This window comes from Tinamus guttatus, unplaced genomic scaffold, assembly GCF_059628265.1.
Source record: "Tinamus guttatus ecotype Peru unplaced genomic scaffold, ASM5962826v1 Tinamus_guttatus_pri_ptg000364l, whole genome shotgun sequence".
In the NCBI taxonomy this organism is placed as follows: Eukaryota; Metazoa; Chordata; class Aves; order Tinamiformes; family Tinamidae; genus Tinamus; species Tinamus guttatus.
Window position 1 is genome coordinate 1,131,121 of NW_028288898.1, and position 13,284 is coordinate 1,144,404.

Sequence of the window (13,284 nt, forward strand, 5' to 3'; positions counted from 1 at the left end):
CTGGAGTCCCTGAAAGGAACAGACGTGGCAATTTCTCATGGGACGTTCTTCAGAAAGTGGTTTTCTTGTCATTGAGGGAAAAGTACATCAGCCAAAAATGCTTCTGGATTCAGCTGGTATTTTGCATTAAACTTTTTGTATGTGGTAATGCTTAATCAAATAGGATACTCAGGTGCAGTTCTTAAAATGTATAAACAACATTTTCCTTGTGAAAAGAGAAGATTTTAAAAACAGCTATTAAAATTCTCCAGTAGTACTTCAGGATCAAACAGTACTTCCTTGAAGTTGTAATTCTTTAATCTTATAGTTTTACCATAAAGATGGTTTACTGTTCTGAAGCAACAAAATAAAATGAATTATAACTTTTCCTTAAAAATGCATGTATTTTTGCTACATTTTGATTTTTAGGGACATGAATAAATTTTGTTTCTCAAGTTTAAGTAAGTGTAAGTTCAAGTTTTGGCAGTTTGGACAAGAGATGGAAATAAAGCCTTGGTTCATGCAAGTACTTAAAAATGTTTGCAGCTTCCATGTCAGTTTAAATCCTCCCAATTAAAAAGAACAGACAAAAAATCCTCCCCCAATTTAGTCCATTTCTTTGTTACTCTGAGTCAGTATTCTATAAGAGAAAGCAATTGCCAAAGAGTAGATCCAAGAAGATGGGGAGCAGAGAGACCCTCCTTGTCAATGGCAAAAATGTTACTGATATGGCAGGTCACATTATGAGGAGAACCTTGCAAAATGGGGTTGATCATTCTGTTCTTCACTTTTCTTCATGGATGGATTAATCTTAGTAATTTCTTGCTCTCTTTGAAGTCCAGCAATGCAATGCAAAAAAAAAAAAAAAAAAAAAAAAGAAAAGCCTATGAGAAGCAACACATCTAAATTAAAGAACCCCAATCTCTTAAAAAAAAAGACAATTTTTCATAATAGTAAAACATGTCCACTTTTTCTTAGACTAGTCAGATAAACTCAAAATTGTGTCATGCACAACATAGAAATTACCATGTTGTCTTTTTTTGCAAGGCAATTCACTTTCTCAGTGTGATGTGAAAAGCCAGTACCAGCCAAAAAGTTCATTCTTCTCTCTGAATATGATGATGCACAATTTCAAGAATATTTCTGGGGGAGGGAAATGTTACTTGGTCTAGATACATTTGTTTGTATAGTAGTCAGCACTGTCCCTGGATATAGTCTTTGCATCGTACCAGAGATTACTGTGAAATAACAGTGCGGAACTTGAACTTTAGCATTTGCAGAAAGGAAAATAAATGGAAAGAGGTAAGCGGCTTAGGCAGTAGTTGAGCCTAGTTTTAGCCAGACAAATGTATTCTCTGTTCTGCTTGCTTGCTTTGCTGAGTCAGTCTAGCTCACATTGACATACTGTAGGTTAACTATATCTCAGAAAAATCACTTCTGGAAGGTTGCTATTAAAACAATGGAATAGCTCTGATCTTCTTATACTCAGGAAAGAGGAAAAGGAAGGAACAGCCAAAAACTGACTGTAGGCCAGAAAAATGTGTAGCCTTCTTCTTTATTCTTAGAGAACACTGTGTAGAAGCTGCAGAAGACCCAGTATCAAACCTGATTTAATTGGGAATAAATGGCTACTGACACGTCTAAAGCAATTTATGGCTACCTTTTCTCACTAAACGATTGCTAGCATTTTACACTTTCTAAATTATTACCAAAGCAGTATTTTTAAACATAATGATTTTTAAACATAAAGGAGACACAACTGGCTCACAAAGTCCTTGAATCACAAATTACTGGAATCTGGAAAAGTGTATTTACAAGGATCATAATATCCTTCCACTGCTACAGGCAGGGAACAGGACTGTTCTGCTCTAATTCAGTGCAGCCATTCTGGTGTTACCCCATTGAAATAAGAAATTCTGCTTGCACAGTAAGGCTTTAGGCTGGATACAGCTTCACACAACTTTAGGCATCATATTTGTGAGAGGAACATTTTTTAATAAAGCAATTTAGAGTGTTTGAGCTGAGCTCATACCCTGTCTCACCTGGAGAATCCTCCGTCCCTTTCACTAGCTCTCTGAGGGTACCAGCTTTCTAATTTCAGCATCTGGAAGGGATATTTAAGGTTAGTAAGTATTTATGCATTCTGAGAGTGAAGTGAAGAAGAGGTAAGGGGAGTGCTCCCTTGAGGAAACTGGATTGCTGAAATGGTCCACACTCTATGGCATTGTGTAAAATTCAGTTTCTTCAAAGGTAGCAAGGACAAGACACCACATTATATGACTGACAGTTTCTTTTCTAACTCATTAGGTCTGAAATAGAGTTGTAATATAAAGTGATATATGGCTACTAAAATACACTACAAGATTCAGTATGCTGATATTTTAGTATGCACAATACTTATATCTGCCAAGATGAATGATTTAGTCCTGACTTCAGCCCTGCAGCAGAATATGGGCACACTTTCAGCATAGGAGCTCTGCAGACTAAAGCAGGGCTATAGGAGACCACTGAGGACTGATGTCACGTAAGATGTTACGTTCTTCATGTCTTTGGTTTTCAGGACACATTCATAGGCACGTGCACACAGAAACAACCAGTGCTTCTTAATGTAAACTTCTACCCATGTGGCCCTTTCTGGGCCACCAGGTGAGCAGCCAGTCACCTCCCAGGGCTGGTTCTCCACATAATTTAAACTAATTTAATTTAAATTTCACTAAAAGAGTCTGTATGACTCTTCTGAAAAGGCGAAGGCCTAACATAGCTAGAAAATATTCCAGGAAGCAGGATTCACCTAAAAAACACACAAGCCCTTGTATAGCCTTGGTTAATATCCTAGACTAAAACCATTTAAAAGACCTTATTTCCGAGTAGCATGAAAAATGAAGAGTAATATGGTTAAAATGGATCAGCAGATAATCAGTAGCCATACAGAAATTATGGGGAAGGTGAATGTTTCATTCCATTTAAATCAAGTTATCCTGCTGTCATTACAAATCTCAGAGGTTCGGCCTTGTGGAAGGATTTAAAGGCAACACTTCACCAATAATCGGATTAGGAGGACTTTCATGGCTACACGGTCTGAAAAACAGATAAAAGAAACCCGAGTTCAAGCTCACCACAAAGGAAGGCAGTGAGCCGTGTGCTGCAGAATCACACGCTGTTCGAAGGAAGACTTTGATTTTGACAATTACCTAGAGCAGGGATGCCGGCAGATTTCAATGGTTACTGGAAAATGGTCAGCAATGACAATTTTGAAGAGTATTTGAAAGCCCTGGGTAAGATTCCCTTCATGTTTCTTTAGTAAATAATGAATAAATGCAACCTGTCTTAGTCTTCTTAGTCTTGACAAGAATCTGTTTTTTCTTTTTCCTTGAACCATCCTTGTGAGATTTGTTTTTTGAAGTGCTCTGTAAGAACTGCCTTATGCAAAACTGTTTATCCTAAACAGCCTCTACTTTTTACCATCTTGAAGTTTACAATTACAGAGATGGCGGTTTTCAAACTTAAAAATTACTCATAATTTGAAAATCACTAAAAGTGTTATGTGTCCTACAAACACAAGAATATATTTGATGTTGTTTGGTGTGCTTGCATTTGATGAAGAAGTATATAAAATGCCAGTGTTTCCAAAGAAAGAACCTTGTTAGTTGTCATATACAAGTGGAATTTATTTGGGGTTCAGCATAAGCAACAGTCAAAACATTGACTTATTTAACAGAATTATTAGGCTACAGGCTTCCTCCTGATAGGCAAGCTGATCTTGAAAGGATCTGGACATTCATTTATTTATCTTTGTTCGCATTAGTCCTCCCAAGAGCTACAATCCTCTTTTGTAGACTTTTCTGGATTAAAATAACTCTTTTTGTTTTTCAGATGTAAATGTTGCTGTAAGAAAAATAGCAAACTTGCTAAAACCTGACAAAGACATCCTTCAGAATGGGGATCATATGATCATTAAAACGCTAAGCACTTTTAGAAACTACATCATGGAATTTGATGTAGGAAAGGAGTTTGAGGAGGATTTAGCTGGGGTGGATGATCGCAAATGCATGGTAAGAATTAGAGCTGTAAGAACTGATGACAAAAAAAAAAAAAAGATTAGGAATAATTATTAATAATCCATGGCCTTGCCACAAACACATTTGTAAGCCATTTTAGGAGGCTATTCATAAGGCTATTTCCGAACTTCTCAGTTTTCAGCATGTAAGAAATGCTAATTTTAATTAGGAGCATGAAACAATTTCATTAATGCATATTAAATTCATTTCAATATATACTGGGCTATTTGTAAGTCATAAAGTTGGTTATGGACAGATTTATAGTACTTCTGCATTTGGCAATGTTTTACAGCAAAAGAAATCCATTGTTTGCAGGATCAGGCACAACTCCCCGTGAGTAAGATTGGCCAAACACTTAGAAATTGGTGCTTTTCTTGTTCTTGTTTCTGTGATCCCACCTTCCTGGATGTATTTGGTAGCGTGGATGCACTGATTAGCCTACTGCACCAAATCGCTGTGATCAATAAGCCAGTGCTGAGGACTCTATGTTATGAGTGTTTTTTCTTGCTAGTGAGACAATATTTTGTAAATCATGATTGATAAACACTGATTAACAAGAAAAAAAATGAGAAAAGCAAGTTCTTTATTTGAACCAGCTGTATTTTCAAGGAAGGGAGAAGCAAAGTGTATTTGTGCCAAGTGAAATAGGAGCCAGAGTATATCTTTGATGACTGGAAGGTTCTTCATCAGGATAGAGATTCCAGACTCATTGAACAGTTACAATCCTGAAGAAAGACTTAGATTTAGATGGCTAAATTACTAGTAAAAATAGTAATGCTTAGAACCTCTCCCCAACCTCTAAAGTCACCTGTCATCCTCTAAAATGTCTAAAGTCACCTGTGATTTCATCAGTGTTGTACTTGTTTGTGTGCATACAGGATATCTCAAATTAACCATTGTTATAGTCAGATGCCATTGAAATCTAGAATAAAACATCCTTTGCCGGGGGGAATGAAGTGATTGTGCTGTGAGGTTCTCTAGCCTCGACACCTGCAACAATTTCTGCAGATTATGTCAGACAACCACTAGCTTATGCTGCTTCCAAGAGCTGCGTAAACATTTTATCCGTTGAGTATTTATCCCTTGAGTGCAAAATGCTTAATAAGCCTTAGAAGCAGAAGGTACCCTCAGCTTCTTGCCTCTTCCAAAGGACCAAAGGGACAATCAGTCCCTGACTGTTTGTTTGATGAGAATGACTCGTGCTCCTCACTCTACAAAAGGGCTCAGAAATCCTCCACATTCACTTATGGCCACCAAGCTCATAAGCAGGTAGTAACTGCAGCTCTACAATCAAGGTCAAGATCACTGCCTCTGTAGCAATGCATCACACTTTGCAGTTCAATTCGCTTATTAAAAATTTCTCTACTTGATGAAACATCAACTTTCCCAAAGGCAGCAACATAAGAAGCTGCCTGTCTCCAGGTTCTCCCCACATCTGGAAACCACAAAGTCAGGCAAGTTTTAAGCAACTACAACAGGCCAGACAGAAGAGAGAAGGATAATGAAGGTGGTAAGAGACACTGAGGGACATAACAAGAAAAGCCACCATAAAATGGAAAGTAGAATTTCATTCCTAATGTCTTTTGTCCTCATCCATAGCTTGTGAAGCTGCATGACATAAATGACTTTATCATTAATACTTAACCTGTGTAGTGGGAGAGATTATGATTCAATAATTGTTATCTACATCCTGGACCAAGCAGAACACTAGGCAACTTTTCTGCTCACTATCCTGTTATTCGTCCAAATAGCTCAATGCATGAGAAGTTCAAAGTAACATGGATAAGACAAATTACACATTAAACATTAATCTATATAGCCAAGCAATTACTGTGCAAAAATTACATTAGAAGTCTCTCATCCAATATGTATAGATTATTTTTCTTTTAATGAAGTATACATCTAAGGAGTTATCTAACTAGAGTTAATACACATTAGTAAAAATAATATTACCACAATGAACTGTCTGGATCTTCTTATGTGTAATTCACTGAAATTGTGTTCACCTTTCAGTTGTAAAACATGTCTTTGAGGCCATCAGGGCACAGTGTAACTAGGATAATTCCAAATCAATACTGCCTGAAGAAGAAAGACTAAAAAAACGCTGATTCTTATTTTAAGTTATCTTATGTGTCTTCACAGTATATATGCTAACTACTTCAGTTAAAAGTATGTAAAAAAACTAAATGAAAAACAACAAAGATTGACATTTCATGTTCCAAGTCAACAATGGGTAAGCTCAGATGCAAAACTTATTTTTCTAAAAATGTTATTTTTCTATTTCACTGCTAGAGTCAGTTTTACTTTTTGCATTATAATTTTTATGCCATCCAAACATCTGAATGAGACCGAGTGTATTAGCTCTCGGTAAAGGGTAGACAGAGGCAGCCAGCGCACACCTAATAGCCAGGACACCTCCATCCTCAATGCTGTGTGTGTCTTTAGAGAGACATTTGGAATGGAAGACCTCACTACCCTGTTCCACCTGAGCCAAGGGAAATTTCTATCTTCTGTATTATTGGGTCTTTTATTATATCAGATATTGGGGTGTGACCTAAAGAAAGACGAGATAAAAATGCTAGTGATTAATCTTATTTTCAGTAAGTTGTTGTTTCTACTAACAAAAAAGAGAACATTATGTTCTCCTGCAATACATTCTGTCCTTTTTAGCCTTTGTAGTGAAATAGCCACCTACAAAATAGAAACTATACGGTTTACTAGTATCCCTTCACTATTGATGCCTCTCAAAAGAAACTTAGAATGTTATCACTGCGAATTCTGGCTATCAGACATCTTGGTTAAGAGTTTGGGGTGTTTAACTTTTCTGTGATTGTCACCAAATTGCCAGGAGCAATGTTTAATATTGATTGGAAAACAAAAAAGCAAGAGGAAGTGCATCATTTTCTGAAATTAAATGATTTGAACCACCCTTGGAAACGAAAAAAGTTAACATTTCCTTGCACTGCTGCAAATGTTTCTCAACTCCCCCTAAGCATACTAACCTAATGAATATTTTCATAATTTCCATAACAACTGACTTTTTAAATATTAGAAGTAATAATGAATTTGGATCTTATTTTATAAGTGAATATACATACACTTGAATGCACAGGTACACCCACAGTATTAAACTATGCATCTAATCTGAGCTAATACTCAGTGAAATAAAAAATTGCTGTTACTAAGCAAAGCTGCAATATAAATAATCATTTGTTTTACAGCAGCCTTTTCATCTTCAGGTCAGCTGTAGAAATAGTGTTTATTTTCTTATGGATATGGTTTTTTAGAATCATCAGGAAGTCTTGGAGAGGTTGACTTAGAAGCTAAGTATTTTTCGCTTTAACTAGTATTATTTGTTACTCCAACTCTCCAGCTGGGCAACTGGGATGCCTATAAAGCCAAAACAGATATGGAAGACAATCTAAACCATGGTGACCACATTATCCCTCTTTAAGTACAGCTTTTCTCCAATGTGTTGTCCTTTCCTGTGATAGCATATTACATATCCAAAGGAGCTATATTTTTGATATTTTGTCTACTACTAGGCTATTTTTACATGTGTGAACACAGAAGAATTTGTGAATGCATTTTACAGATCAGGCAGATTTCTAACAAGGACAAACAAGTTTGTTTTTGGAGACCCCATATGCTGCGCAGACAACACTATATGGCATCACTAACAATGTGTTGCCCATGATTAATTTTTGAAGTTTGTTTAGTCTAAAGCTCCCCATGGGTGGAGATTGCTGGTTGTACCTATTAGAAATATTGCCATTATTTAAGAATTAATTGTTTGTGACATATACATTAATAAATACTGTGTGGCCACATAGTTCTTGAATGCGGAATTGCTTTTAACTTGCAGACTGACAAATGCAGGCTAACTCCTTTTCTTAGAAACTACATAGGATGAACAGAGTAAGTTTTCCTTTAATGATATTTCAGAATTCATCTTCTCTCCTTATATGACTAATTGTACAGGCAATGGCTTGAAGACTTTCACAATGCAGGCTAATGATGTATTTTGTCCTCACATTCACCTAACAGGCTCATTTCAAAGCACTGTCCTAAAATTGATGTTAAACTATCTTAATGAAGCAGAAATTGCCACTGCTCTTTCTCTTCCTCCTTTATTTTTTTTACAGAATATTGCTACTCTTTATCTTATGGAGAAGTGAAAGGCAGGTTGTCAGTAAAGGGAAGCCATAGTAATAAGCTGCAGGATGCACCCTCATTTAAATAGTTTCATGAATGTAGGTTCCACTGAACTACTCAGGATAGCACAGGTATCCACAAAAGTGCTGTGCTAAATCCTGATCATCTTTACTCTTGTGAGACTCAAGCCTCTCCCTGTCCAGCAGACTAATTAAGAAGATGCTTAATTCTGAAAAAATAAGAAGAGTAAGTATGTAGTCAGGTACTGAGTGTAGCTGCATCAGTCTCTGCTAACTAAAGGAGGTTTTACTACATTTTCGTCTTCTCTTGTGCACTCAAGAAACAAATGTGGTCCTCCAGTTACAGGATGCTGCCAAAAATTCTGCTTGATGATAGAGGGCAGATTAAGAGAGAGAAAAAGCCCAAGTTGGTATCTCAAAGCCTTTTGTGTTCTTTCCTAGCTGCCAGTAGGTGGGTACTGGTTTCAGGTAAAGTGGCTGCAGAACAGTTCTTACAGTGGAAAAAGGAAAGCGCAGCTCAAGTTTTCAACTCTTTTTGCAAACAAGGTGCTAGAGCATGGACCTGCTGTCCATGTCGGCAGGGAGAGGAGTGCATTCTTACAGGCATTTGTGATGGTTTTCACATGTTGAAAGAACTGGCTATATCCCATCCTCCTGAGTTTTAACAGGCAGTTGGGTAATAACAACTAATGAACTAACTGTTTAGTTCATTGTAGCTAACTATTTGGCTCATTTAATTATTGCATTTAGGTCATTTCATTATAACTATCCTCAGTGCTACAGCTCAATGTATAATTATTATTCTTATGAGCTATGTTTATCATTTATTGCATTAGTGAGAAGTTTTGCTTTAATGAAACTGTTAATGATGATTAAGGGAATACTATAGTAACACTGAACATGTCTCTCTTGCTAGACCACAGTATCTTGGGATGGAGATAAGCTTCTTTGTGTACAGAAAGGAGAAAAGGAAGGTCGTGGATGGACCCAGTGGATTGAAGGAGATGAAATGCACCTGGTAAGATGATGTAGCAGGTCTCAAATGCTACTACTGTATTGTTTATTCAAATGGTCATGTGCAATGCTGCGAGCTGTGTGCTATGTTATCTTGGCTTGCTTTGACATAATTAAGTATTATTGCTGCATTTGCTTCTATTTCTACAGCAGTAATCTCATGTGGAATTATTATTGTTACGTCTCTTATGAAGTTTACCAGATTTCAAAATAGTCCTTTTTCTGTGTTAACTGTCTGTCCAAACATACCAACTTGAAATGTTTGCATGGAGGAAGACATCTGTATACTGCGTGAAGGTCACAATTCTTTTAAAGTAATTACAGACCAGACTGCATTATAGCTTAGAGAACTGAAACAGCAGTTTAGCATTGGAGATGCCATGTTCTTTCAGATCATCACTTCTATCTTTCTAAGTTAGCAGGACCCCTGAGAAGGTCACCATTCTTTCTCACATAGCTCTTTGCAGCATCCTCCCTCTCTCAGCAGTTCACTAGGACACACTCTTCCAGCTGAGACAATAAAATCCAACTTCCATTCTTGTTCACTCTTCAGTACTATTAGTATTCATTATTCTAAATGGATGTTCTCTAAATAGGCAAATCCTATCCCATAAGTATATACAAAATCTTTGCAGCAGTACCCCAAGCCCATTAGTACTACATAAAATTTTTAGGAAATACTAGAAGTCACAGGTACTGCTTTGGAAAGGGAATGTATGTGATAGATCATCTGGACTACATGCTTGTGATAGTGCACGTAGGGAGGGAGTATCTGTGTGACTGATCACTTTATAGCTCAGATCAAACAGCTGAGATGAAACAATGAGAAACAGTCTCCAGAATTTTCTGTATATGTACAGTTCCCTGTCCAGCACACAGACACATTAAAGAATTCACATAGTAGCCCCCAGTCTCACATTCCTTGGGCACCATGACCCAGAGCATGAGCCCCTTCAGATCCCAGGCTGGAAATGAGGTCGCGACTGCCCTACAAGGAGCAGCTCAGAAGCTCGGCTTATGCCTTGCGGCCTTCATCTTAGATAAGGCAACGGCACTAGTCCCTCTTCCATTTCTCTGGCCTCTTTTATTTGCTGCAAGTCATGGCTCCTGCTCTTTGACAGCTCTGTAGTCATTATCTCTTTGGGGTTGCTGCTCCTGACACCATACTCTTTGGCCAAGACCTCTGCCATCCATACTGATCCATGCTCTGGCTATATAGCCTCACCATGCAGGCCACACTACTTTCTATCCTTGGCCACTGAGCATTTCCAAAATCATAAACTCAGTTTCACTTGCGTAAACATATATATCTAGTGCTTCAGATACATAAGCAACATGAGTGATCTCAGGCTGCTGCATGAGAAGGCTGTGACGATTCCGTCTCATATCTGCTAGTCCATGCGGGCGTCCCTGCACCCACTGACACTTGTGCAATTTAGTAAAATTAAAATTATTAAAATTAAAAGCCTGTCTCACATGTACATGACAGTCAATACAAGGTTGCTTCATGCAAAGGAAGTCCCCAAGTATTGCACAGGCAAATCCGCAATATTTCAGTTTTATCATTTTTCGTATTTCACCAATTTCAAAAGACATCTTCTTTACTCCTCAGAATCCTCATTAGTGTAACTCTCTCCATTAAACATACTGTAAAAGAGAGACCCATTTCATCTCTTATTTTTGACCAGCTAGAATTACTAAGTCTGCTACTTTTCAGAGTTCTTTGATACAATGGACAGTTACCTCTAAAAAACTGATACTTCGATAGTTTTATGATCCTATTGAACTTTACACAATGAGCCAAGTATTAATTTAATTCTTTGCACAGTTCTGTGGAGAATAGTACTATATCCTTCGGTAGTTTATCACCTGCTGTTTTCACCATTTCATTCTATGGTTTGTACTTTGTAGCTCTTTTTCCCTCTCAGATTCCATTTTACTTGAGTGACTTCTTTGACCATTCTCCTTTTCCGTCTGAATTTTATTGCCCTTTTCTATTGTATTGATTGCTTCTGCTCTGTAGGTTTTTATCATTGTCAGCAGATCTCTTAGCCCTTATTGCATACTCCTTCTTCCAGGTTACCTATATATAAAGTGAACAAAACAGGTCCTATCTAAAATCACTGTATCAGTCTGCTTGTTGCCTCTATTCATCATGAGCCACTCTCTCTTATTAGTGCTTTTAAAATTCAAGCAGCATATTCCAATGGGGTTACTGACCCAGCAGAGCTTTTTTATGTTATTTTTTCGAAGTCCGTAAGAAAATGTGCAGAACGACCCAAGAAGCTCTGCCTTCTGCTTCTGAAGAATGTTCTCGCAGCTTTATTAAATCTTATCTTTCAGAACAGACAGTGTGTCTATTCTGATAGGTCCTAAACTTTGTCTTTTTGGCCCTTAAGAAGTTCCAGCATTTTTCTTCTTCTACCAAAACTAGTCAACACCTCCATACATCCATACACATACGGATTCTCCAAACCCCAAAAAGTGTTAAACTGGGTATTCAGTGAAATTAGCATACAAGCAGTATGCCTTTCAAATCAATGCCCAAGACATAATCATCACTGCTGCTACCTATGCACAGTTCACCATGATGCAGTGATGAGCAGCCAGGGCTTTTAAAATGCTACCATGGGGCACAAGACATCCAAACAGGAGAGATGTCCAGTGTGGTCAACTTATTCCTGTTGTGCTGTGCCTAGATCCCATTTCCCATCCACGCTTATTCAGAACCGTTTTTTTCAAATCTATTTCTGAATAATTTGTTTAAGTGCCCAAAACAGAAAATACCCACTTCAAGGAGTAAATTGTGTGTGCACACAAATAAAGAATAGCGCATTGGGAACGCATTTGGCCCTTTAAGATCTGAGATCCTGAGATAACTTCTCTCATTCCACCTTTTTCCAAGAAAAAAAAAAAATCTAGTTCCTGCTAGGATTAAAAAATAAAAGATACACAATACAAATTACACAACATAATTTGATAGCAAACTGAAATCAAATTAAGCCAGACATATAAATGAATATATAGAGCATGGGTTCTATGTAAAAGTTGTGTTTTTCAATCACTGTCCCTTCCTAGGAAATAAGAGTGTGTGGAGTCAAGTGTAAGCAGGTCTTTAAGAAGGTCCAGTAAGCCTTCTGCTGATAGAAAAGTGAAGAACAGTAGAACATACTGATCTACCACCATATCTCCAAGTACCAGTAATGTGTGTCATCAAGGACAAGACAGCAAGCAAAGAGATGAAGATGACATTGGAATTGTATAGTCAGACTTTGCATAAAATGTTTTTATCTAATTATTTTTAAATAAATAATTCCAAATAAAATTATTTTTAGGAATGCCAATTAAAGATACTAAACACTGTAAATGTGTGTGCACCTTGGTCTTTACTACATCAAATGAGAGAATGCTGGGTATAAAATGAGATGCAAGTTTAAGAAGCAACGAGCTCATTTTTTTGCCTAAATAGAAATCATGTTTATTGCTCTAGGAAAGGGATTTAGAACTATCATCTGTGGCTTAATATACACTGAAATCTGATTTCACTGAAGTCAATGTGAATATTACCATCAACCCCAACAGCTCTACTGCAAGTATTCCACCAGGAATAAAACTCAGTTTCTCAAATTAAGTAAAGATATGGATGGATATTTTGGAAAACCAGTACTTCCCAATAGCAGGACCAATGGGCAAATCCTTTCTATATGCTCTAGCCACTGACTGCATATTTATTGATTTTGTCTCTTATTTTGAAGAAACAAGTGGTTTCTTCAAGAGTAGGAGGCTCTGGGAATTGTACTTGGGCCTAGTCAACCAAGTAACACACAGAGACTCTTTTTCTCCCACAGGAGAGTCACAGTGCTGTTTATCTAGCTAGGTTTCCAGTGGCTATCCCAGTGGATATCCCTCCTAACTCCTTAATGGATGCACAAGCCAGCAGTAACAGTGATGAGCTCCTGTGCTTGGTGTGGGGCAGTTAAAAAATGGGTAACTTTAAAGTAAGATAGAAAGGTTCCAGCAGAGGGAGGAGGGTGAAAAACCTGCGCATCTCAGGTTAA

The 13,284-nt window shown here is 37.4% G+C and overlaps 1 protein-coding gene across 1 annotated transcript; it reads left to right on the plus strand.

Moving 5' to 3' along the window:
* The first annotated feature begins 3,032 nt into the window (after positions 1-3,032).
* RBP1 (retinol binding protein 1) lies at positions 3,033-12,587 on the plus strand. The gene is made up of 4 exons (XM_010226508.2): positions 3,033-3,254; positions 3,853-4,031; positions 9,129-9,230; positions 12,305-12,587. Exons 1-4 carry the CDS (start codon positions 3,182-3,184, stop codon positions 12,356-12,358), a joined length of 408 nt encoding a protein of 135 aa, XP_010224810.1. The 5' UTR covers positions 3,033-3,181; the 3' UTR covers positions 12,359-12,587.
* Positions 12,588-13,284: the final 697 nt, after the last annotated feature.